Below are 24,404 nucleotides of genomic sequence, written 5' to 3' on the forward strand. Positions count from 1 at the left end.
ACACACACACACACACACACACACACACACACACACACACACACACACACACACACACACACACACACACACACTTCATTGATTGGCAGGACTAGAAACAGGTGTTTGTCTTTACTATAATGTATTTACATTTTCCAAGATTCAATACTTTTATTACCATTTCAACGTAATGAAGATAAACAGGAATTTGCTGTTTGTCTTCATAACCTGTCTCTCTCTCTGTCTCTCTCTCTGTATGTCTGTCTCTCTGTCTGTCTCTCTCTCTCTCTCTGTCTCTCTCTCTGTCTCTCTCTCTCTCTCTCTCTCTCTGTCTGTCTGTCTCTCTCCCTGTCTGTCTTCAGGTTGGGTATGGAGCATGACGGTGAGGCGAATAACTGTGCTGACGACGTGCCGTTGGGCAGCATCATGTCTCCGCGGGTTCAGGCCACTTTCCATCGATACCACTGGTCCAGGTGCAGCTGGAGGGAGCTGCACCAGTACCTGCAGTGAGTACTGCACATGATACTACTGCTGATAGTACTCATGATACTACTGCTGATACTGCACATGATACTTCTCATGATACTACTGCTGATACTGCACATGATACTTCTCATGATACTACTGCTGATACTGCACATGATACTTCTCATGATACTACTGCTGATACTGCACATGATACTTCTCATGATACTACTGCTGATACTGCACATGATACTTCTCATGATACTACTGCTGATACTGCACATGATACTTCTCATGATACTACTGCTGATACTGCACATGATACTTCTCATGATACTACTGCTGATACTGCACATGATACTTCTCATGATACTACTGCTGATACTGCACATGATACTTCTCATGATACTACTGCTGATACTGCACATGATACTTCTCATGATACTACTGCTGATACTGCACATGATACTTCTCATGATACTACTGCTGATACTGCACATGATACTTCTCATGATACTACTGCTGATACTGCACATGATACTTCTCATGATACTACTGCTGATACTGCACATGATACTTCTCATGATACTACTGCTGATACTGCACATGATACTTCTCATGATACTACTGCTGATACTGCACATGATACTTCTCATGATACTACTGCTGATACTGCACATGATACTTCTCATGATACTACTGCTGATACTGCACATGATACTTCTCATGATACTACTGCTGATACTGCACATGATACTTCTCATGATACTACTGCTGATACTGCACATGATACTTCTCATGATACTACTGCTGATACTGCACATGATACTTCTCATGATACTACTGCTGATACTGCACATGATACTTCTCATGATACTACTGCTGATACTGCACATGATACTTCTCATGATACTACTGCTGATACTGCACATGATACTTCTCATGATACTACTGCTGATACTGCACATGATACTTCTCATGATACTACTGCTGATACTGCACATGATACTTCTCATGATACTACTGCTGATACTGCACATGATACTTCTCATGATACTACTGCTGATACTGCACATGATACTTCTCATGATACTACTGCTGATACTGCACATGATACTTCTCATGATACTACTGCTGATACTGCACATGATACTTCTCATGATACTACTGCTGATACTGCACATGATACTTCTCATGATACTACTGCTGATACTGCACATGATACTTCTCATGATACTACTGCTGATACTGCACATGATACTTCTCATGATACTACTGCTGATACTGCACATGATACTTCTCATGATACTACTGCTGATACTGCACATGATACTTCTCATGATACTACTGCTGATACTGCACATGATACTTCTCATGATACTACTGCTGATACTGCACATGATACTTCTCATGATACTACTGCTGATACTGCACATGATACTTCTCATGATACTACTGCTGATACTGCACATGATACTTCTCATGATACTACTGCTGATACTGCACATGATACTTCTCATGATACTACTGCTGATACTGCACATGATACTTCTCATGATACTACTGCTGATACTGCACATGATACTTCTCATGATACTACTGCTGATACTGCACATGATACTTCTCATGATACTACTGCTGATACTGCACATGATACTTCTCATGATACTACTGCTGATACTGCACATGATACTTCTCATGATACTACTGCTGATACTGCACATGATACTTCTCATGATACTACTGCTGATACTGCACATGATACTTCTCATGATACTACTGCTGATACTGCACATGATACTTCTCATGATACTACTGCTGATACTGCACATGATACTTCTCATGATACTACTGCTGATACTGCACATGATACTTCTCATGATACTACTGCTGATACTGCACATGATACTTCTCATGATACTACTGCTGATACTGCACATGATACTTCTCATGATACTACTGCTGATACTGCACATGATACTACTGCTGATAGTACTCATGATACTACTGCTGATGCTGCACATGATACTACTGCTGATACTACACATGATACTTCACATGATACTACTCTCTGTCTCTCTGTCTGCAGTTCGTACGACTGTCTCCGTGACGACCCGTTTAACCACGATTGGCCGTCTCAGCCTCAGTTGCCAGGGTTTCAGTACTCAATGGACCAACAGTGTCGCTTCGACTTTGGACCAGGATACAGTCTCTGTACTGCAGTAAGTCTGTTAAAGTCTGTTCTCATGTAATGTTTTTACCGTGTTTAACACATAATGATCCGTTGATTTAACGACTTGTCTCAATATTTCCCCCTAAACTCACTTCAAAAATGTATTCAATTTTTTGATCAAAAGTTTATTTGACTGAAAAATGCTGAGGAACGTAAAACTACACTCACACCGCACCGACATGAAATCCAAATATGAAAAATTGAGTTCAGTTGTTTTAAGAAAATAAGACTTAAAGGTGCAGTAAGAGATTCTGGACAAAGACTGTTGATGCTTGAACTCAACAGTAAAACAAATACGTCCCTCTTTAGTGCTCCATCTCCCATATTCATGGGAGCTCGTTGCCAAGGCAATGACACAGTGTGGAGGTGGATCGTCTTTCTCACAGCGGAAGAAAAACAAACCTTATAATAGAAAACACAAACACAGCTGAGTGAAAACTGGTAAGAGTAAGTGGTTTAGATTGTTTTTACAAAACTACAGTGACTGAAGAGAGGACCATAGGTTTGTAGCTAACAAGGAAGCTAACTTCCTAGCATAGCACTTCTAATTCATCCAACCAAATGAATCCACTCAGCAAACTGGTGTTTTTAGGTGTAGCAGTCAAACGCCCGCTGTTGCTGATTGGCTGGAATAGTGTGGTGTTGTTTATTCCACATTTACAGAGGGAGGAAGGAGGAGGATGTTTTTCAGCTAACAGACCATTAACACAGACTTTCCTGCTTTTCCAGGATTAAAATGTTGCACAGGGTCTGATGTGACAGGAGTTAAATTCTTCAGTTAAGACGTATACAGATGTGTTTTCAGGGCGGAGACCAACATCACATCTGTTCGGGATGTTAACTGTGAGATGACATCACACAGAAAACGATTTACACGAACACATCAGATTTATCAGCAGCCTTTAATCTGAGTGTGACTCTTTGTTCAGGGAGTTTCCAACATTTCAACATGATGATGAAATGACTTTCTGAAGTGCAGAAAAGCTTCAACAGGTTATTTCACTTTTGTTCTGATTGTTGTTTCTTTGGCTCAGATTTAAAACTCTGGGTTTTAGTGACACCTTCTTCTCCTGAACATTGTTTTTGTCTGTTTCTGTCTGATCTTCATGATTTACCATTGTGTCTCTCTCGACACGTTCTGAAGATCTTTGTGTTTTTCTGCAGTACACTACCCTTGACCCCTGTAAACAGCTGTGGTGCAGCGACTATAACAACCCGTTCTTCTGTAAGACCAAGAAAGGTCCGCCGCTTGACGGGACCAAGTGCGGCCCAGGGAAGGTGAGGATATACCCAGGTCAGGTTAAAGGGACACGTCTGAAATGTCCTTGTTTTGTCACATATCACGGGTTCAGACCTTCAGTTTGTCAGTCAATACGCCACCAGCACTAAACTGGTTCCACTGGATTTTACCCAGTAAATAAAAATGTTGACTAACAACAAAACAAAGACACATTTTGTTTCCATGGCAGCAGCTAATAACTGATGATGTGATGAGACGTATTGTTTGGTTTCTTAGCGTAGCCTAGCAGGTTCCCCCTGCCTCCAGTCTTTATGTTGAGCTAAGATAATCACATCCCGACTCCAGCTCTGTGATGACATAACATGTGTCTCCATGGTAACTGTCTCTCGTTCAAGCACTGCTTCAAAGGTTTCTGCATGAAGTTGACCCCTGACCTCCTGAGACAAGATGGCGGCTGGGGATCGTGGAGTTCATATGGCAGCTGCTCCAGGACCTGTGGGGGCGGGGTCAGGTTTCGGACCAGACGCTGCGACAACCCAGCGTGAGTGAGCTGTCAATCATCTATGATGTCATAGAACAGATGCACCAATCCGAGACGCTAACCTCTTGTTGTTCCCAGTCCAGCCAACGGGGGGCGCACCTGCTTCGGAAACAGCTACGAGTTCCAGCTGTGCAGCCACGAGGAGTGTCCGCCACTGACTGACTTCAGGTCAGTACTACTGTGTTGTACTATGTTCTACTGTTCTACTGTGTTCTACTGACTGACTTCAGGTCAGTAAATCTATGGTTCTACTGTGTTCTCCTGTGTTCTCTGTGCTCTCTGTGTTCTCCTGCAGGTTCATGTGTCTCTGTCTTTCAGGGAGGATCAGTGTAAAGTCTGGAATCCATTTTTTGAACATGAAGGACGGAAACATCACTGGTTGCCATACCAACACCCTGACCGTAAATACACACACAAACACACACACTCTACATTTCATTTATGTCTGTGTGTGTGTGTGTGTGTGTGCGTGCGTGCGTGCGTGCGTGTGTGCGTGTGCGTGTGTGTGCACATGTTAAAGTCATCAGTCATGACTGTTTCTGGAGGGAAACTTGTGGCTTCTCCTCTTTTAACTCTTTCAAGTCTGAAAACATTTAAAATTCCACCTTAAATTTTCCACCTTAAGTAGCTCAGTCACATACATGAGCCATGTTTCCGTGTGCTTGCAGCTGATGAGCGATGTCGTCTGTACTGTCAGTCGAAGGAAACAGCGGCAGTGGTTTCCATGAACAGAATGGTGCATGATGGGACACCATGTTCCTATGGCGACGACTACAGCGTGTGCGTCCGAGGAGAGTGTGAGGTCTTTATTGTGTTTCAGATTCTCGTGTTTTTCTATTGTCTTTTACTGTTTCCACTGTAACTGTGCAGCGTAGCCTGTAGATAAACTAGGTCTGCTACAGATTAGCATCACACTGACACTGACACTGACCCAGTGTAACTGTGTTTATAAATCAAAACTCAAACGCAGGTTAGTAGAATCCGACCTTTTCACGTCTGTTTTATCTTTTTAATTATTTTTACAGAATTGTGTCATTTTTGAGGAAAACTAGAATCAGCTCCTCCTCCAACCTTCCAGGTCACATCCTGTTCATCCAGAGTCATAGAAAATATTAAATATTAACCATTGTGTGAAATGTTGTGTCTGAGTTAAGTCTTGAGTAATGGCAAAAAAATTGTTTTCTGAGGTCACACTAACCTTGACCTTTGACCCCCAGTTTGTCCTTGAGTCTTAGTGAATGTTTTTACCAAATTTGAAGAAGATATTGTGTTCACAAGAACAAAACCATGTTTTCTGAGGTCACACTGACCTTGACCTTTGACCTTTGACACCCCACATCTAGTCAATTAATCCTAGAGTCCAAGTGAATGTTTGTGCCAAATGTGAAGGGATTCCCTTAATGAGTTCTTGAGATATTGCGTTCACAAGGCCAAAATCATGTTTTATGAGGTCACCATAACCTTGACCTTTGAACTCTAACCTTAGGCACCAAATTTTAATCAGTTTGTCCTTTAGTCACAGTGAATGTTTGAGCCAAATTTGAAGAAGTTCCATTACGGTGTTACTGAGATATTGTGTCCACAAGAATGAGACGGACGGACAGACAACCTGAAAACAAAATGGCTGCTCTGACCGTCGCCACACAGAGGAATATTAAACAGGAAGTAAAATTTGGAGGAGCTAAAGTGCAGTGACTACTTTCTATAGCTAACTTTAGCGAAAGCTAATTCACCAACTTTTTCTCACCTGTGATTAAAAATAAATTTTGACTCTCCAAAATCTGGAGAAAAAATTAACACAGATAAACTAGTCGAGCTAAAAGCTAACTAGCCTAGCTTAGCTTCGAGTTCAGTGTCTGGTCTCCTCACCATCACTTTCCCTGCAGTTCCTGCCGTCTGCCTCCAGGGGCAGCACAGTTCGCTGTAACGGAGCAGAATTAACTGTCACAGCCCTGTTACACTGCACTGTGCTGTGTGTTTATCAGAGACATTAATGATTGATTATTAAATGATCACGTTGATCAGACAAAAGCTTGGATTTACTGTCCGATATTTATATATGTCATATGATGTGATTCTGTAGCAGAGTTTAATACAGAGTGAAGATCATCACTCTCCTTGTCTCCTATCTCCTCATGCAGCATGTAGGTTGTGATGGACAGATCGCTTCAGACCAGCAGGAGGATCGATGTGGAGTCTGTGGAGGAGATAACTCCAGCTGCAAGATCATCAAAGGAAACTTCACCCGCAGCACCAAGAAAGAAGGTCTGAGCAAGAACTGGTCCAAGAGAACCTTTGGAGAACTTTAGGGTTCCTCAGTTTTATTATCAGTTGATGATTGATTGGTGATTGATTATTGGTTCTCTGACCTAGGTTACCTGAAGATCCTAGAGATCCCTAAAGGAGCGCGACACCTGCTGATCCAGGAGTTCAAAGGGACTCCTCACATCCTGGGTAGGAGGAGGGAGGACGACATGATCTCCTGTCGCTTCTTGTTTCTACAAACCTAGTTTTCTTGTTTTCTGCTGCAGCGGTAAAGAACCAGGAGACAGGTCACCTCTTCCTCAACGATGAAGACGAGCTCCCAGAATCCCGTGTGGTGATCGAGAAGGGTGTCGCATGGGAGTACAACCACACGGAGGAGCAGGAATCCATCGTGACCACGGGACCGCTGAAGTATGGAGTCCTGGTCATGGTCAGTCCATCAACATGGGTCACAGTCCAACCTGTTCATCTGATCAGAAACTAAACCACAACAACCGCCACTGTGCTTCTGTGCATCAGGTCCGTTCCCATGGTGACTCCAAGGTGACGGTTTCCTATAAGTACATTATCCAGGACCGCCTCCAGTCCTCACTGGAGTCGAACCTGGTGCAGGAGGACGCCATTTTCTACGAGTGGGCGCTGAAGAAGTGGTCGCACTGCTCCAAACCCTGTGGTGGAGGTACACGACTCTGCTGCTGGGTGACAGCCTATGCTTTTGGTTACCAGGGTAACACGTGTTGTTAACAGTGATCTCTGGTCGCCAGGGAAACAGTACACAAGGTTTGGCTGCAGGAGAAAGGCTGATGGGAAAATGGTTCACAGGATGTTCTGCTCCAACATCAACAAACCAAGAGCCATCAGCCGCAGCTGCAACACGGAAGCCTGCAGCTCTCTACGGTAACGTACTACAGGTCACCACGGTAACGCACTACAGGTCACCATGGTAGGTCACCACGGTAACGCATTACAGGTCACCACAGTAACGTACTACAGGTCAATATGTGAAAACATGTTGATGTATTAACATGTAAACACCATTAATAGTAAAGTAAAATGCTGGAGCACGTCTCATCCAATCAGAAAACAAGGTTTATTCTTCACTCCTCCTTTACTCCCCCTCAGCTGGGTGACTGGAGACTGGGAGGACTGCAGCGCCTCCTGTGGTCAGACCGGGTGGCAGCGTCGCTGGGTGAGCTGCCAACAGGAGTCCAGCCCGGGGAAACAGCAGCGCTCGGTGCACAGCAAGCTCTGTCAGGACGAGCGTCCGGACGGGAAACGCACCTGCAATCGCTTCCCCTGCCCTGCCGTGTGGCGAGCTGGGCCCTGGACGCCGGTACAGGACTTAGAACAGGGGCAGAACATAAGAGAGGTTCCTTATTTTACCACCAGGGGTCCTCCTCATGGGATGGACCACCTCTGCCCTCTTTCTCTCTAGAAAAACTCTACCTTCTCTAACTAACTTCTTCTTTCTGAACGACCACGAGTCGGAGAGTTAGGAGCTTCTTTTAGGGTGTTTTGTTAATAAAACACCAGATCAATAACTGATCAGTTAGAATCTGAATCTGATCATTGTCTTTGTGTTTGTAGTGTTCATTATCTTGTGGAAATGGGACTCAGGAGCGTCAGGTTGCGTGTTCGAGTCCCGAGGGTTCAGCTGGAAACTGCAGCGAACCGCGACCAATCAGAACGCGCACCTGCCAGGCTCCGCCCTGTAGCGGTAGGCATTGGCCAATCACATTCTATACATTTGTCTACTGAGGAGTGGAGGGAGGGATGCTGGGAGCCCACAGTGCTGAGTGTGTGTTTGTCTCCCCCTGCAGGCGACCAGAAGAACGCCATCATCCAGTGGCTGTCCAGGTCCAACCCAGACTTCCCAGCTGCAAAGACCTCCTCCAGTAAAACAGACTCTTCGTCCTCCTGCTGCCTCCTCCTTCTCATTCTCCTCCTTCCTTTTCCTCTCTTCAGACTTGGCTGTTCCTCAGGTCGTTGAACTCTGACATGGTTTTCAGATTGATAAAAATTATTTTTTATCTCTACTTTAACTCTGTTTCACTTCTGCTGGAGTCTGACTCTGACAGCTGCTCCTGCTCTGTCCTAAGGGCAGCGTTGCCGTGGTGACCGGTCGGTGTTCTGTCGGATGGAGGTGTTAAGTCGGTACTGCGCCATCGCCGGATACCGGCAGATGTGCTGCAAATCCTGCAGCGAGGGAAACTTCAACAACTCTGAGAACTTCAGCAACTTCAGTAGCACGAGTCTGCCGACCGCCAGCAGCAGGTCAGGAACAGAAAGGAGTAAACACATAAACAACAAACCCAACGTGGGTCATTAAAAATATCCAAACTAATCAAATGGATGAAACAGATACATCTGAGTGATAAAAAAAAATCTTGTTTAAACACTGATAATCTGAAGGTTTCCAGAAGAAGAGAGAAAAATATTCTGCTGAAAACTTTTCAACTGATCAAGATAAAAACTAAGTTTTATTGTTTTCAAATTGGTTTAAGATAAAGTCTTTGTCTTGTTGTCTCCTAGCTCAGGGATTGTGACCATGGACACAATGACGTCAGCATCCCCATCCACCTGGTCTGACAGCAGCCACATCAACAGTGACATCATAACTGACCTCATCAGCACTTCACATCCCAGCTTCAGTGTAACCCCGCCCCCCAGCAGCAGGAGCAGCACCGACTTCATCTATGTGGATTATGACGATTACGTTGAGTACTCGTCATACGAGGATCCGTCAGTTAACTCAGAGACCACAGATATCATTCCAAGTACTCCTACTACTACCACCACTACTACTACTACTACCACTCCTATTACTACCACAACTACCACTACTACTACTACTACTACTCCTACTACTACTACAAGGCGTCCAAGAAAAACTGCTCCACCACATCTATTCAAGAAGAAAACTACCACTCCCACAATGCCCCCTGCTAACTTTCCTATGGTAACTATTGATGGTCCAACTCTGTCGCCGTCGTTCCCCCTCACAACAGCAGCTGATACAGATGACATCATCACGTCCACATCATCAGGAGGGCGGAGTCTTCAAACTGAAATTAATCTGACAGAAACCGAACCAATGCCGACATCTTTGTCCTCCTTCTTCCCACTCTTGAAGAAGGAGAACAACTCGGTAGACGAGGTCCCGTACCGGATCGTGGGACTGGACGGGGACATCACCAGAGGACAGCAGAACTACTTTGTGCCGCGGATGCCACCGTTCCGCGAGCGGACACAAAACAAACGTATCCAGGAGCTTCTGAATGAGAAAAGACGTCAGGACCTTCTGAAGAGGACGAGCAGGAGCAGAGAGGGCCGGACTGACCGGAGACAACCTGGATTATCAAAACACTAAAGTCCTCCTGTTCAGTTCAGTTTATTGTTCACTTATGATGTCGCATGTGCAGCTTGCTCATTTTCTGCTAACGCTAACAGAAACAGACTGCAGAGCCGAGGACACGACAAACAGTTGACTCAATGCTTACCTTCATGTTTCCTACAGTTTACAGTTATTACCTCTCATTAAAGCTCACTGTCCTAAAGTCAAAGTCTGTAGGCTGAAGTCTGAAAGCTGAAGGTCTGAGGTCTGAAGACTGAAAGCTGAAGGTCTGAGGTCTGAAGACTGAAAGCTAAAAGCTGAGGTCTTAAGTCTGAAGTCTGAAAGCTGAAGTCTTAAAGCTGAAGGTCTGAGGTCTGAACTCAGAATGAGGAAACTTTTGCTTCAAACTCCTGGTCTGTTTGGGTTTCACTGGTTTTCACAGTCATGATGTTTGTACCAAATAATCCTGTTTCTAAATAAAGCAAAGTGTTATCCAGCTGCTGATGTCATCATGAACATCTGTTCACTGTTAAACACAGAGACTGTTACACCTCATCTGGTTTTGTTCAGTCACAGCCTCAAGTTCTTTCTGTTCTCTACAAAACCATCTGTTCAGATCACAGATTTCCTGGTCATGTTCAGGTCTGTGGAGAATCCACTCGTGTTTCACGCGTGAACCTCATCAGAACCTAGAGACTGTGAACGCACCACTCTTACTTGTGTTAAAGAACATTTTCATTTTAGTAAAAGACCTGGGTTCTTCCTCCAGCACTGCCTCAGCTGTCCACATCAGGACATACAGTGAGACTGAATCTCCACAGGTGACGATCAGACCTCTAACGATCTCTGATTAAATAATGAGCTGCTGAGTTTTTACCTGTGGTCTGTGTTTCTGTCGGGATCAGCTGCTGGTCTGACATAGACTCAGATCAGAGTCCTGCTGTGTTGTGTGGGATCAGACATGTTTGTTTCCCTCCATCAGAAAAAGGAGAGAGTCAGACGCAGCTTCACCAGGTGAAACTGGTCTGTTAATCACGTCAGTAACAATCATTCAACTTCATGTTCTGTCTTCATTTATCTGTCATTTTTAATCCAGACAAATAACGAGCACAAACGTCTCAGCTCAGTCAGTTAGAACAGCAATACAACTGGAACTAAAGTGAACTGAGCTGACAATTAAAAACAACATTAATAATAACAATAATGATAATGATAAGTAATAAAAGAAAAAATAATTCTTTTAAGCAATAAGAATAGAAATGTAAGCCAAAAAAACACAAATGAATAAAATAAAACCAGTGTTTATTTAGTTTAGTTTAGTTTGTTTTTGTTTTTGAGCTGAGGATTGTCCATTCTGTTTTAAGACTTTGGTTTAAAGAAATGTATTTTCATAGAACCCTTTTCTCCATAATGATCCCATAAAGAATATTATTATTACTGTAAAGATATTGTATTGTTTTAATAATCAGTTAATCAGGGCCTCACTGTCCTGATTAATTAACTGGTGTGTTTCTAAAATTCAGAATTGTCCAGAAGTAAAAATCCTGAAATCCTAAAAAATAAAAGTACAGAAATATTATCTGAAAAATGTATTTAGAGTATTTAAAGTACAGAACATATGTTAGACCATAGACATATTTATCATATAGATATATTTAGATTAGATATATTGTTTGACTATTATTATTGAGGGAAATTCACGAAATATATTTTCATATTTTAATTTCTATAACAATGCGTATCATATTTCACAGCTAGTAAATTAATTAGAAAGTTCGGAGGGGGGTGGGGGGGGGGCTCGGTGCCTGTGAGGAGAGACTCAGGGAGAAAAACAGTGCTTGACTCGTGCCTGGCAGGATAAACTCCGGGCTGTAATAACCCACTGCTCGTCCTTGACGAGTAGCAGAGAGCTAAGATGGCGGCCGCCGCAGTCCGGAGTCTGGGCTCCACTTTGGCTAAAAACCTCCGAGAGATCCGCGTCCACCTCTGCCAGACCTCCGCGGCCAGCAAGGGGGCCAGGTAAGCTCCGAGCCGGCCTGCAGAGGCAGAGAGAGCCGCTGTGGTAACAGCCACCGAGACACTGTTAGAGAGCCGAGCATCATAGACATACACTGCTAACAGCTAACTGCTAACAGCTAACTGCAGAATGACCTGAGAGCAGCTAACGGCTAGCTAGCTTAGCATCGGACTCAGTGAAGTGATGTTTAAATATAAAACGACAGATTCTCCAGTTTTCATCTGCGTCAGAGCTGCAACCATCAGTCGATTAATCGATCGACAGGAAATGTAAAAGTTATTTTCTAATAGATTAATTATTGATCAACAGAAACACTGAAGTGTGACATGTTACAAACTGAATCTTTGTTTTTACTGTTGATCAAATGAAACGAAGTTAATGAATCTTCACCACGTGACCTGCACACTTCACTGACATAACCACTGATCTATTGATAATAATTATAATATTAGTCACAGATTAATCGATCAGCTGAGACCTGATCCAAGATCTTGGGCCTCCTAATCAATCAGACCAGGTCCAGGTCTGGTTTTTGGACTGCTGGTCTCTGTTACTCATTATATTTTATTATAAACTGTTTCCTGTGGTTTAACAGATGAAACTAATAATCAATTGTTCGATCGTTAGTTATGAACTGAAGCTGACGTAAATCATGTTAAACGTGAGAGCATAACATCAGAATAACAGGAAGAGCCTGAACGCACCATTAACCCCTCCAGTGCTGGAACCACACTGTTAATGCACACCAGGAATTATGACCTCACAGGTGAGGACAGGTAGGGGACAGGTGAGCACTTAGGTTCAACTGGATGTATTGGAATCACAAAGTTCAAGTCCACATGCAGTTGTTTGTTTAAAAACATAAAACCTGATGTCATCATTCCCCTCTGATCTCTGATGACCTCAGAGGTCAGAGGTCACAGCTGACCTCAGCTCTGACTATGTCTCTGTGTCTTCAGAGACTTTGTGGAGCAGCACTACGTCACTCTGAAGAAGTCCAACCCAGACTTCCCAATCCTGATCAGAGAGTGTTCTGGAGTCCAGGCCCGAGTCTGGGCCAGATACGGTGAGTCTGACCACACAGCATCATGGGGGTCAGTCTGATGAAGATGATGAAGATGATGATGAAGATGTTTCTGTCTTGTCTTCAGATTTCGGTAAAGAGAGCAGCGTATCAGTGGACAACATGTCAGCTGATCAGGTGGCCAAAGCTCTGCAGACACTGGTTCAGTCCAAACCTTAACTCCACCCCCGCCGCCCCTGCAGGAAGTGGTTCAGTCCTGGATGGACTCACCTGTTTCCTTTAGTTTGTCTGTAAATGTGTTGATGTGAATAAACATGAATATTATTAATGTCACTCTGTTTCCTTCATTCATTCACTTTTTTTTAAAACATGAAAATTTATCAGACTGTTATGTTTTAATCAGAGTTCACAAGGTTTGACTGGTGATCTCACGAGTTTATTGGTATTTAAGGAGGTTTTCATAGAATTTAAGGGGTTTCTTAGGGTTTTAAGGGCAATCCACTGAGTTTTACTGTGGAGATTAAGGAATGTTATGGTTGTAATGAGCGATCACATGGTTTCATAATGTTTCTTACTGGGAATGACACTGGATTAAATTAGATTATAAGCATCTTTCAAGGATTTAAGGAGGTTTTATTGGGTTATTAGGAAGTTTTAAGAAGCTTTCACAGCTTTTTTTATGGGATTGAAGAAGTTTTCATGGTGTGTGGATGATTCTGAAGCAGCTGCAGGTAAAAACTAAATGAACTGACTGTTTCTGTGTCTACCCTTATATTAAATCTAACCTAATAAGCCTTCTCTCTGATGTTTTACTGCACAGACACTCGCATGTTGGAGCCTTTAGCTGCTGCTGTCCACAGAGGATGGAGCTTCAGTTTGTCTGCGGGGCTTTATATATAATAATATATATAATATCTATATAAGTATATATCTATCGATCGATCCTTAGTTTAATGTGACTGGATCTAATCCTGAAGCAGCAGAACCACCGGCTGGTCCCTGAGGTCCTGGACGCAGTGCCTGTGTTGACCTGCAGGGGGCGGCGCTCACACATCTGCACCGTGAGGTCTACAGTGCGGTGAACGCGGGCTCCTGCGGGCGGCGCTGTCTGTCAGTTCTACCTGAAGAGGAAGTGACGACAGAGCCGCTGCTCGCTGAAGCTAACAGACCGTCGGTTTGTTTGTTTGTGGCGGTACAGACTCGTTTTCACCGGGAAAGGGAGAAGCGACGCTCCGCTGAGATGCCTGAAAGTAAGCTAGTCCTGAAACATGTTAGCTGGAGGTCGACCAGCTCAATAACAGGAGTTGCCACGAACCGTTAGCCTGCAGTAACAGCGAGCCTAGCTTTTAGCTGTTAGCTGAAGTCAACAGAGTAGCACTTCAGTTTAGTCCCGATTATAAAATAACAGAACAGATCAAACTTTAGTTAAACAGGATTATTAACACAGAAGAGTCGGTGGTGTTAAAACCAAACCGTCACATCGCTCTACACAGCGACGAGTTCCAGTTAGCTTAGCTTAGCTCTTCGGAAACACCACACCAGACTCCGTTCACTTTCTGCCGGTTTAAAGCTGCGTCATTCAGACTAATGTGACCTGATGGACAGAGATGAAACTCCGCAGAGAACTCGCTCTTTAATTCGGTTTAAACCCAGAGTCACAGTCAACAACTGTTTGTGTTTAGCACTCTGTTTATAACCGAGTCCTGCACAATGAGTTCAAACAGCTGAACAGTCACTGAGGAACCCAGAGCAGCAGATGAGCTTCATGAAGGTTATTGAGCAGTTTATGACTAAAGCAGGAAACTTTCTCCGTTCTATAAGGCATCGATCAATACGGTTTATCAGATTATCGCTATCCTTGATTAGCGATAAACTGATATTAGAACTGATATGCCAACACAGAACTGCTGCTGTATAAGGACACTTACCGTGGCGTCCAGGTGTTTCTGTTATTTTGTCCAGCCCATTTCTATCCGTGAAAGTAGGTAAATAACAGACAGCTGTATAATGTAACACAGCTCCACACACCAGTCCTCCACAATGATCATCAACATCTGTCTGATACTATTTTAATACAAATGAAGATTAAAACCTTCATGGAGGACTGTATCAGACTACATCAGTTTAATGTTCCTAATAAACTGATCACTGAGTGTTTATTATCAGGTGTAATCACAGGCTGCAAAGAGCCTACCTGAAATTAACTGGTTGATTTCAGTGCTGCTCTCAACTGTGACCTGATTCACCTGGTGACCTAAAGATACTCTTTAATAGTTTTATCATATATTATTATTATCATTACCAAATTAGATGTTTGACCCCTCCCCTTTTAAAATGGAACGCAGTGACATGTCATCACACATCACTCACTAACTTCCTCTTTCCTGTCTCCAGCTGAGAGTTACTCCAACCCCCTGGCTCCTGACGGCCACGAGGTCGACGACCACAGAGCTGCAGCTCAGTGAGTTCACCTGTCTGTCTGTCTGTGTGTTCACCTTTCTGTTTGTGTGTCTGTCTGTCTTCAACTGTCTGTCCTCACCTGTCTGTCTGCGTGCTAACATACCTGGGCGTGTCTCTTCAGGTCTAAACTGACCAATGATGACTTCAGGAAGTTACTGATGACACCGCGGGCGGCGCCCTCCTCAGCCCCGCCCTCCAAGTCCAGACACCATGAGTGAGTGATGAAGGAGGGAAACACTGCTGACGCTTCATGTCTGATGTTACACTGATGATGATGATGATGGTGGTGATGAAGATGATTTGTTGGGTTATTTGTTATCTGTTTCCCAGAATGCCAAGGGACTACAATGAGGATGAGGATCCTGCTGCGAGGAGGAGGAAGAAGAAGAGGTGAGTGTGTCTGTAACCTGGATGTAAAGTGCACATTAAATCACTGCTAGCATGGTTAGCAGCTAACATGCTAACACAGGCAGAACTTCAGAGTAATCTGCAGCGCAACCTGAGGAGCTGTTTGACCGACGATTGTTTACCTGACCTTTACAGCATCCTCCACCTCAGCTCATCTGATCATATCATTGATAATTAATTACTCTATATTGCTTTGTTGCAGTTACTATGCTAAGCTACGGCAGCAGGAGATGGAGCGAGAGAGAGAGCTCGCCGAGAAGTACAGAGACCGAGCGAGAGAGAGACGAGACGGAGTCAACAAAGATTACGAAGAGACGGAGCTGATCAGCACCACGGCTAACTACAGAGCTGTAGGACCCACCGCTGAGGCGTGAGTACTGCTAATGCTAACCCTGCTAACAGTACAGCTGACTACAGAGCTGGAGGCCCCGCCGCTGAGGCGTGAGTACTGCTAATGCTAACACTGCTAACAGTACAGCTGACTACAGAGCTGTAGGACCCGCCGCTGAGGCGTGAGTACTGCTAATGCTAACACTGTTAACAGTACAGCTGACTACAGAGCTGTAGGACCCGCTGCTGAGGCGTGAGTACTGCTAATGCTAACACTGCTAACAGTACAGCTGACTACAGAGCTGTAGGACCCGCTGCTGAGGCGTGAGTACTGCTAATGCTAACACTGCTAACAGTACAGCTGACTACAGAGCTGTAGGACCCGCTGCTGAGGCGTGAGTACTGCTAATGCTAACACTGCTAACAGTACAGTTAACTACAGAGCTGTAGGACTCGCTGCTGAGGCGTGAGTACTGCTAATGCTAATGCTAACAGTCTAACAGTGCTCCTGGATGTGCTGCTGTCTTGTCTCCAGAGATAAGTCGGCAGCAGAGAAACGTCGTCAGCTGATCCAGGAGTCCAAGTTTCTGGGAGGAGACATGGAGCACACTCACTTGGTGAAAGGTCTGGACTTCGCTCTGCTGCAGAAGGTCAGTAAATAAACTCGTGTCTGTTCTTATAGTGAGACTGTTCTGTTTATCACTGACTCTTCCGCAGCGCTACTGTTAGTGAACGCCCACTCTGCAGCATCGTACAGACCGGACTGCAGCGTGTTAACCTGTACCTGTGTTACAGGTGAGAGCTGAGATCACCAGTAAGGAGAAAGAAGAAGAAGACATGATGGAGAAAGTGCAGAAAGAGGCAAAGTAAGAACCCGACTGAACTCATATCCACTGAAGGAACCTTTGCCTCCCAGCAGTGAACTAACCTGTCTGACCTTTGACCTCTGTCTGTCAGGAAAGACGTGGAGCCGGAGGAGAAGATCGAGTTCAAGACTCGTCTTGGTGAGTCTGTTAGTAACTGGCTAGTTACTGACTAGTTACCAGTGATTCTCTCTGACACGTCCCTTTCCTCCCCCTCCCCTCCTCCCCCTTCAGGTCGGAACATCTACCGTGTGGTGTTCAGGTCCGGTCAGGTGGAGAGGAACGAGCTCTTCCTGCCGGGCAGGATGGCATACGTGGTCGACCTGGATGATGAGTTCACTGACACCGACATCCCGACGACTCTGATCCGCAGCAAAGCCGACTGCCCCAGCATGGAGGTACACACACACACACACACACACACACACACACACACACACACCCACACCTAAACACGCGTGCTCACCTGCTGTTAGTGAACATTCACACACACACCTGCTGTTAGTGAACGCTCTCTGTCTTGTCTCTCAGGCTCAGACGACTCTGACCACCAACGACATCGTGATCTCTAAACTGACTCAGATCCTGTCGTACCTCAGACAGGGGACACGACACAAGAAGATCAAGAAGAAGGACAAAGGTGACACACACACACACACACACACACACACACACAGTGTTGTTCTATTAAAAACCATCTGTGTTTGTGTTTCAGGGAAACTGGATGATAAGAGAGCTCCTGAGGCAGATCTGAGGTCAGTTCAACACAACTCAACAGTCTGTAAACAGCCTGACAACAGCTTGATAACAGCATGTAAACTCAGTGTCTCCATTGTCTGTCTCTGTCTTAGTATCTTTGACGACATCGGGGACTACATCCCGTCCACGACATCGTCCTCCAAACCTCCCAAAGACAAAGACAGACACCGAGACAGAGAGAGAGAGAGAGACAGAGACAGAGAGAAGGAGGACGACAGCAAGAGCAGGAGACACGCCTACTTCGAGAAACCACGAGGAGACGAACACCAGGTCAGAAACAGAGGGGTGGAGACAGACAGAGGGGTGGAGACAGACAGAGGGGTGGAGACAGACAGACGGGTGGAGACAGACAGACAGGTGGAGACAGACAGACGGGTGGAGACAGACAGAGGGGTGGAGACAGACAGACGGGTGGAGACAGACAGACGGGTGGAGACAGACGGACAGGTGGAGACAGACAGACAGGAGGAAACAAACGGGTGGAGACAGACAGACGGGTGGAGACAGACGGACGGGTGGAGACAGACAGAGGGGTGGAGACAGACAGACGGGGGGAGACAGACAGACAGGTAGAAACAAACAGGTGGAGACAGACAGACGGGTGGAGACAGACAGACAGGTGGAAACAAACAGGTGGAGACAGACAGACGGGTGCAGACAGACAGACAGGTGGAAACAAACGGGTGGAGACAGACAGACGGGTGCAGACAGACAGACAGGTGGAAACAAATGGGTGGAGACAGACAGACAGACGGGGGGAGACAGACAGACAGGTAGAAACAAACAGGTGGAGACAGACAGACAGACGGGTGCAGACAGACAGACAGGTAGAAACAAACGGGTGGAGACAGACAGACAGACGGGGGCAGACAGACAGACAGGTAGAAACAAACGGGTGGAGACAGACAGACAGACGGGGGCAGACAGACAGACAGGTAGAAACAAACGGGTGGAGACAGACAGACAGACGGGTGCAGACAGACAGACAGGTAGAAACAAACGGGTGGAGACAGACGGGTGGAGACAGACAGACAGGTGGAAACAAACGGGTGGAGACAGACAGACGGGTGGAGACAGACAGACAGGTAGACACAAACGGGTGGAGACAGACAGACGGGTGCAGACAGACAGACAGGTGGAAACAAACGGGTGGAGACAGACAGACAGGTGGAAACAAACGGGTGGAGACAGACAGACGGGTGGAAACAAACGGGTGGAGACAGACAGACGGGTGGAGACAGACAGACAGGTGGAAACAAACGGGTGGAGACAGACAGACAGGTGGAAACAAACGGGTGGAGACAGACAGACGGGTGGAAACAAACGGGTGGAGACAGACAGACGGGTGGAGACAGACAGACAGGTGGAAACAAACGGGTGGAGACAGACAGACAGGTGGAAACAAACGGGTGGAGACAGACAGACGGGTGGAGACAGACAGATCTGCTGCTCGCTAACTGTGTGTCTCTGTGTCTTCAGGTGATGGAGGTGGACACAGGTGAGTCTCTTCATGTGATGAAAGCTGATTGATCTCCTGCCAACAGACCCATTGATTGATTGATTGATTGAAATTTGTTTCCACTTCCTGTGAGTGTGTGAGACAGTTCCCTCCTCCTGATCAATAAGCTGATCAGTACTCTGTGTGCAGGTCCTGGATCAGTCAGAGAGCAGATCAAGATGATCAATGAGAAGTTTGCAGGAGCAGCAGGCAGCCAATGGCAGAACCAGGAGCCATATCCTTCTTTACTATTAGATGGGGGGGTAGTACTGAGTGTACTATATATGAAGTACTGTATGTAGTAGTATTAGTAGTGGTACTGTGTGTAGTAGTGGTAGTACTACAGTATTGTTCTTTAACCACGGTCACTGGTTCTCAGAGGAGAGACGGGAAAGAACAGCTGGGAGATTTCTTTGGAGGATCAAACTCATACGCTGAGTGTTACCCTGCCACGTAAGACACACACACACACACACACACACACACACACACACACACACACACACACACACACACACACACACATCAGTATTTATTTATCAGTAAATTGTGTGTGTGTGCGCTGCAGGATGGACGACCTGGCTGTGGACAGTGATGAGGAGGTGGACTACAGTAAGATGGACCAGGTAACTACGACTCCCAGCATGCACCACTGCTCTGTGACCTCAGTGCATCTGCAGCAGGGGGCGCTGTGTGTGTGTGTGTGTGTGTGTGTGTGTGTGTGTGTGTCGTGGTCCAGATGTTAACAGCTGTGTGTGTCTCAGGGTAATAAGAAGGGTCCTCTGGGTCGCTGGGACTTCGACACTCAGGAGGAATACTCCGACTACATGAACAACAAGGAGGCGCTGCCCAAGTACGTGCTGTGTCCCTGAGCTGTGACTTACAGGTGCTCTTTTCCTGCCGCTCTGTGCTGATGAAGTTTGTCCCTGCAGGGCCGCCTTCCAGTACGGCATCAAGATGTCTGAGGGCAGGAAGACCCGCCGCTTCAAAGAGACCAATGAGAAGGCCGAACTAGACCGGCAGTGGAAGAAGATCAGCGCGGTGAGACAGAGACCGGACCGGACTAGACTAGACTGCACACTGATGATGTCATTACACTGTCACTTTAAATGTGCTGATGATGACATCACTAACTGTTGTTTCTATGTCAGATCATCGAGAAGAGGAAGAAGATGGAGGCGGACGGGTGAGTGCTACATCATCACCTGCTCAGCCAATCCTAAGAGAGCAGGAAGTGCTTCTATTTACATGTCCAGATACATAAACATGACACAGAGCAGTCAGTAAGCAGACAATAAACAGTCAGTAAGCAGACAAACAGTAAACAGACAATAAACAGTCAGTAAGCAGACAAACAGTAAACAGACAATAAACAGTCAGTAAACAGACAAACAGTAAACACAGTAAATAAACAGTATACGGTCAGTAAACAGAGTGTTTTTATTTTTCAGGGTTGACGTGAAGAGGCCCAAATACTGAAGTCTTCCTTCCTTCTTTGGTTCCTCCTCTCCTGCTGCTCTCTGGCAGGAGTCACAGCATCTATATTGATCAGTGATTATCTGTTAATAACGAACCTGCTCTGTGAATACATTTATAGTTGAAAATGTCTGAAGTCAGAGGTCACAGACGATGATCTTCTGTAGTTTAGTTTCTATTTTAAAGTTCAGTAAGTTGATATGTCTGTCACTAAAATCAATATCTGATATTATTAATTAGTTTGATTGGAAACATGAATCATCATTAAACTCATCAATAAAACTCTGATCTCACTTTGACTCTTTCTCACCTTTCACCCAGAACACATTTCACAGGGTTCACCATCAGAGGTTCCACTGGTCTGAGGTTCCACTGGTCTATAAGGTTCCACTGGTCTCACTGGTCTATAAGGTTCCACTGGTTGATTAGGTTCTACTGGTCTGTGAGGATCCGATGAGTTCTGAATCATGTGATCACCAGAACAAACCTGAAGAGGAAGTTTCTTGATCTTTAGTTGATCTGGATCAAAGTTCTGGATCAGGTTCAGACCTGGTTCTTGTTTCCAGGTCAGATCGTCGACTCGTTCTTTAAGAGGCATGACCGCTCTAATTACACCGGAAACTGTGTGTTTGTTTACTCATTAGTGTTTGTTGACCTCGTTAAGGGTCCACTGTCTTTACTGGAGTCATTAAACTTGTTAAGACGCAGCAGCTCGTTAAGAGATCAAACTGAGAGTTTGTTGTTGATGAAACGTGTTTAACACTGACGGACGACTGGATTGATTAGTCTGATAATTACCATTAACAACACTAACGAGTGTTTGTTAATTATCCCGTGTGTTTGTTTTGATGGACAGCTGGACTGATGAATATGGATCTGGATGTTTCTGAAGATGCTAACGAGATGTTAATGAGCGGCTAACGAGGCCTCAGAGCTCTGCCCACCGGGAGCTCTTACAGGAAGTAGATTTTTCAGCCTGAAGAACATCAAAGAGGAAATTTTAGTTTTTGTCTTTAATCTGAAGTTGAATATTTACAACCTGATTTATTCAGTGTTTGTTCTCAACATTTAAATTCAACAACAAAGATCATCAGCTGCTCGTCAATAAAAGATCATTAACAACTGGAATATTGATCGACTCAAGGTCTAACACTCAGTTTCCCATGATTCAAAGAAGCGGATGATGAATGTGTCTGTACGCTCACATGTAGTTCTGTGTACTCAGTAGTGTTGTGTAGTCTTAAACTCAAAGGAAATGACATCACATCGTGTGACCTGATTGTTTCCCGCCTCTCGGCTGCTGAGTTCACTTGACTTAAAATGGACATTTATTTTTCTGTGTCATGTGACCTGGACATGAAGCCGCCATCAGTGACAACAACGTCTCCTCCTTCCTCTGCCGCCATCTTTACGAGCTGTGACAAGATGACGGCTGTTGGGGGTGAGAAGTGTCTTTGCTTTTACAGCTCTGAGGTTCTGAGCGCGCACTGTAAGACTTCCTGTTTGGTCCTGAGTGTCTGCTGATCATCATGAAGACAGCTGCTGTCTGTTCACCTGTTCACCTGTACACCTCGTTAATAATCTCCAGTGTTTGACTTCAGTTCACATATGAACTCAACACATTTCATCGACTGAGAATCAGCTCCACCTGCTGGTCACAGGAAACAGACTCCCTCGGGTTTGACTGGAAAACATTTGATTGTCATTTAGTTAAAACTTGTTCTTCTGACCTCAGAGCTGAACACTGGACCAGTACAGATGGACCAGTACAGGACCAGTATAGGTGGACCAGTATAAGAGGACCAGTATAGGTGGACCAGTACAGATGGACCAGTACAGGAGGACTAGTACAGATGGAGCTTCTGTGCGAGGTCAAAGGTCAGATCATTATAATCCGGTTCAGTTTCTATCATCAAACTCTCTGATTGGTCGACTTCAATGACAGAGCTGACCAATCAGATCACACTGGGCTGTTTCTGACACTAACACACACACACACTCTCTCTCTCAGCTGTGTGTGTGTGAGAACATGGAGCAGACAGAAACTTAAGTTTGTTGTATTTTATTTTTATAGTGTTTCTTCACTTCTTCTTTTACACTGTAAAAAAAAACTCAGTTAAATTCCGTCAGACCTGGACCAGGACTAAACCAGTTCACGTCACTGGTCTACATACTGACCAGTACAGATACCCACTGTTACCATTTGCACCAGTACATGTCTTGATTGTCCCAGCTGGACTGGTAGAGGATCCACTGACACACTGTAACACTGGTCAGACCAGTACAACCAGTATGACCGGTACAGATCACCAGCACTGGGAACATGAAGTCAGAGTGGAACTGATGTTAATGTTTAAACCTTAAAGCTGCAGAACCGTCGGTTCTCTGACAGAGAATCACCACGTTCCGTCAGTATCAGCTTCCACATGTTCTGAGGTTTCTTTGTGTCGTATATAGAACCACAAACCTCAATAATCAATAATATCGTCTCCACCTCAAACAGAAGAACCTCAGAGACGTCAAAGGTTCTTAAAGTTCCAGTTCTGTGTAGAACCAGGTTACAGACTGAGGTTCCTGCAGTGGAAACTAATTAACGACGCCTCAGAATCAAATGTGTTAATTATTGATTTGATCAGTTTTTACATCATCAAACAAAAACAAATAATAATGTTATTGATAATGAAACTGTACAGTGGAACACCATCAGCCAATCAGCTGTGACACTCGTTAAGCAACAGTTGTCACCTTCCTCGTTAAGTGTGACATCATGTAGAATTTAAACTTGAAACTCGTTAAAGATTAGAACCAGATCAGACCTGTGATGTCACACTGCACCACAGTACATGATGACATCACCTCTGAGATCTTACAACAGCTGCAGCGTTTACGACGTCTGGACAGCAGCAGATTCTCGTTAAACATCAGCGTTCGTTAAGTCCTGTCAGCCCCAATTAACAGTCACTGTAGCTCCACTACTACACCAACTATTGTAGTAGTACAGTAGTACTTGGTGTAGTAGTGGAGCTACAGTACTACTACAGTATTGTAGTATTGCAGTAGTACTGGAACAGATCACAGTTTTACATCAGTGAAGAAACATTAAAACACGTTTATAAAAGATTTCAGGTGTGACTCCGCCCCCTACAGGTGGGAAAACTCAGCACCTGTTCTCAGGTTTAAACCAGTTCAGGTCCAGAAGCCGGACTGAGGAGTCTACAGCTCCAAAGTATTCCACCTGATGACATCACAGGTGGTCATGCGACAGGTAGTTTCAGCCCCTCCCCCTTCAGGCTGACACAACACTCTGCTTTAATAATAATAATAATAATGATAATAATAATAACAATAATAATAATAATAATAATAACAACAGTAAGAAATCTTCAATAAAAACAGGAAGCAGACGGAGAGGTGGCTGATGGGATTGAGTCTTTACTTCCTCTTGTTTTTCTTTTTCAGAAAGTTACGTTCTCTTCCTCCTCTTCATCCCTCCATCTCTTCATCCCTCCATC

General features: G+C 44.8%; 3 protein-coding genes across 4 annotated transcripts in view; all 3 read left to right on the forward strand.

Moving 5' to 3' along the window:
* The window catches only part of LOC111239490 (A disintegrin and metalloproteinase with thrombospondin motifs 2-like), a 21,163-nt gene extending 10,616 nt beyond the window's left edge, over positions 1-10,547 (forward strand). Inside the window, exons 9-25 of one of the 2 annotated variants that reach the window (XM_022769377.1) lie at positions 342-485; positions 2,534-2,666; positions 3,842-3,955; positions 4,313-4,458; positions 4,537-4,626; positions 4,777-4,859; positions 5,127-5,260; positions 6,600-6,723; positions 6,832-6,912; positions 6,990-7,153; positions 7,243-7,402; positions 7,488-7,620; positions 7,846-8,056; positions 8,311-8,440; positions 8,544-8,618; positions 8,823-8,997; positions 9,256-10,547. In XM_022769377.1, the coding sequence (XP_022625098.1) occupies positions 342-485; positions 2,534-2,666; positions 3,842-3,955; positions 4,313-4,458; positions 4,537-4,626; positions 4,777-4,859; positions 5,127-5,260; positions 6,600-6,723; positions 6,832-6,912; positions 6,990-7,153; positions 7,243-7,402; positions 7,488-7,620; positions 7,846-8,056; positions 8,311-8,440; positions 8,544-8,618; positions 8,823-8,997; positions 9,256-10,093 (2,935 nt within the window). In that variant the 3' untranslated portion in view covers positions 10,094-10,547. Of the gene's footprint in view, positions 1-341; positions 486-2,533; positions 2,667-3,841; positions 3,956-4,312; positions 4,459-4,536; positions 4,627-4,776; positions 4,860-5,126; positions 5,261-6,599; positions 6,724-6,831; positions 6,913-6,989; positions 7,154-7,242; positions 7,403-7,487; positions 7,621-7,845; positions 8,057-8,310; positions 8,441-8,543; positions 8,619-8,822; positions 8,998-9,255 lie in introns of those variants that run through there. The other variant, XM_022769378.1, reaches the window with a different exon arrangement.
* Positions 10,548-11,937: 1,390 nt separating this feature from the next.
* Positions 11,938-13,431, forward strand: ndufa2 (NADH:ubiquinone oxidoreductase subunit A2). The gene is made up of 3 exons (XM_022769422.1): positions 11,938-12,076; positions 13,034-13,140; positions 13,226-13,431. The coding sequence occupies exons 1-3, from the start codon at positions 11,973-11,975 to the stop codon at positions 13,315-13,317; spliced, it is 303 nt and encodes a 100-aa protein (XP_022625143.1). The 5' UTR covers positions 11,938-11,972; the 3' UTR covers positions 13,318-13,431.
* A 790-nt stretch (positions 13,432-14,221) lies between these two features.
* On the forward strand, positions 14,222-21,182 carry ik (IK cytokine). Its single transcript, XM_022769387.1, has 20 exons — positions 14,222-14,348; positions 15,493-15,559; positions 15,680-15,772; positions 15,889-15,948; positions 16,169-16,336; positions 16,832-16,946; positions 17,092-17,162; positions 17,254-17,300; positions 17,394-17,557; positions 17,691-17,799; positions 17,875-17,914; positions 18,011-18,188; positions 19,398-19,416; positions 19,567-19,651; positions 19,786-19,869; positions 19,985-20,042; positions 20,181-20,269; positions 20,349-20,457; positions 20,568-20,602; positions 20,868-21,182. The coding sequence occupies exons 1-20, from the start codon at positions 14,339-14,341 to the stop codon at positions 20,893-20,895; spliced, it is 1,629 nt and encodes a 542-aa protein (XP_022625108.1). The 5' UTR covers positions 14,222-14,338; the 3' UTR covers positions 20,896-21,182.
* The last annotated feature ends 3,222 nt before the right edge of the window (positions 21,183-24,404 follow it).

The sequence above is a fragment of the Seriola dumerili genome, unplaced genomic scaffold, assembly GCF_002260705.1.
Source record: "Seriola dumerili isolate Sdu_G_001 unplaced genomic scaffold, Sdu_1.0 BDQW01002927.1, whole genome shotgun sequence".
Lineage (NCBI taxonomy): Eukaryota > Metazoa > Chordata > Actinopteri > Carangiformes > Carangidae > Seriola > Seriola dumerili.

Bases quoted from the DNA above. Each gene is read 5' to 3' on its own strand.
- ndufa2 (XM_022769422.1), top strand. From the start codon at position 11,973: ATGGCGGCCGCCGCAGTCCGGAGTCTGGGCTCCACTTTGGCTAAAAAC. The intron at 12,077-13,033 runs GTAAGCTCCGAG...CTGTGTCTTCAG, and splicing joins GCGGCCAGCAAGGGGGCCAG to AGACTTTGTGGAGCAGCACT. The intron at 13,141-13,225 runs GTGAGTCTGACC...TCTTGTCTTCAG, and splicing joins CCGAGTCTGGGCCAGATACG to ATTTCGGTAAAGAGAGCAGC.
- ik (XM_022769387.1), top strand. The intron at 20,458-20,567 runs GTGAGACAGAGA...TTTCTATGTCAG, and splicing joins AGTGGAAGAAGATCAGCGCG to ATCATCGAGAAGAGGAAGAA. The intron at 20,603-20,867 runs GTGAGTGCTACA...TTTATTTTTCAG, and splicing joins AAGAAGATGGAGGCGGACGG to GGTTGACGTGAAGAGGCCCA.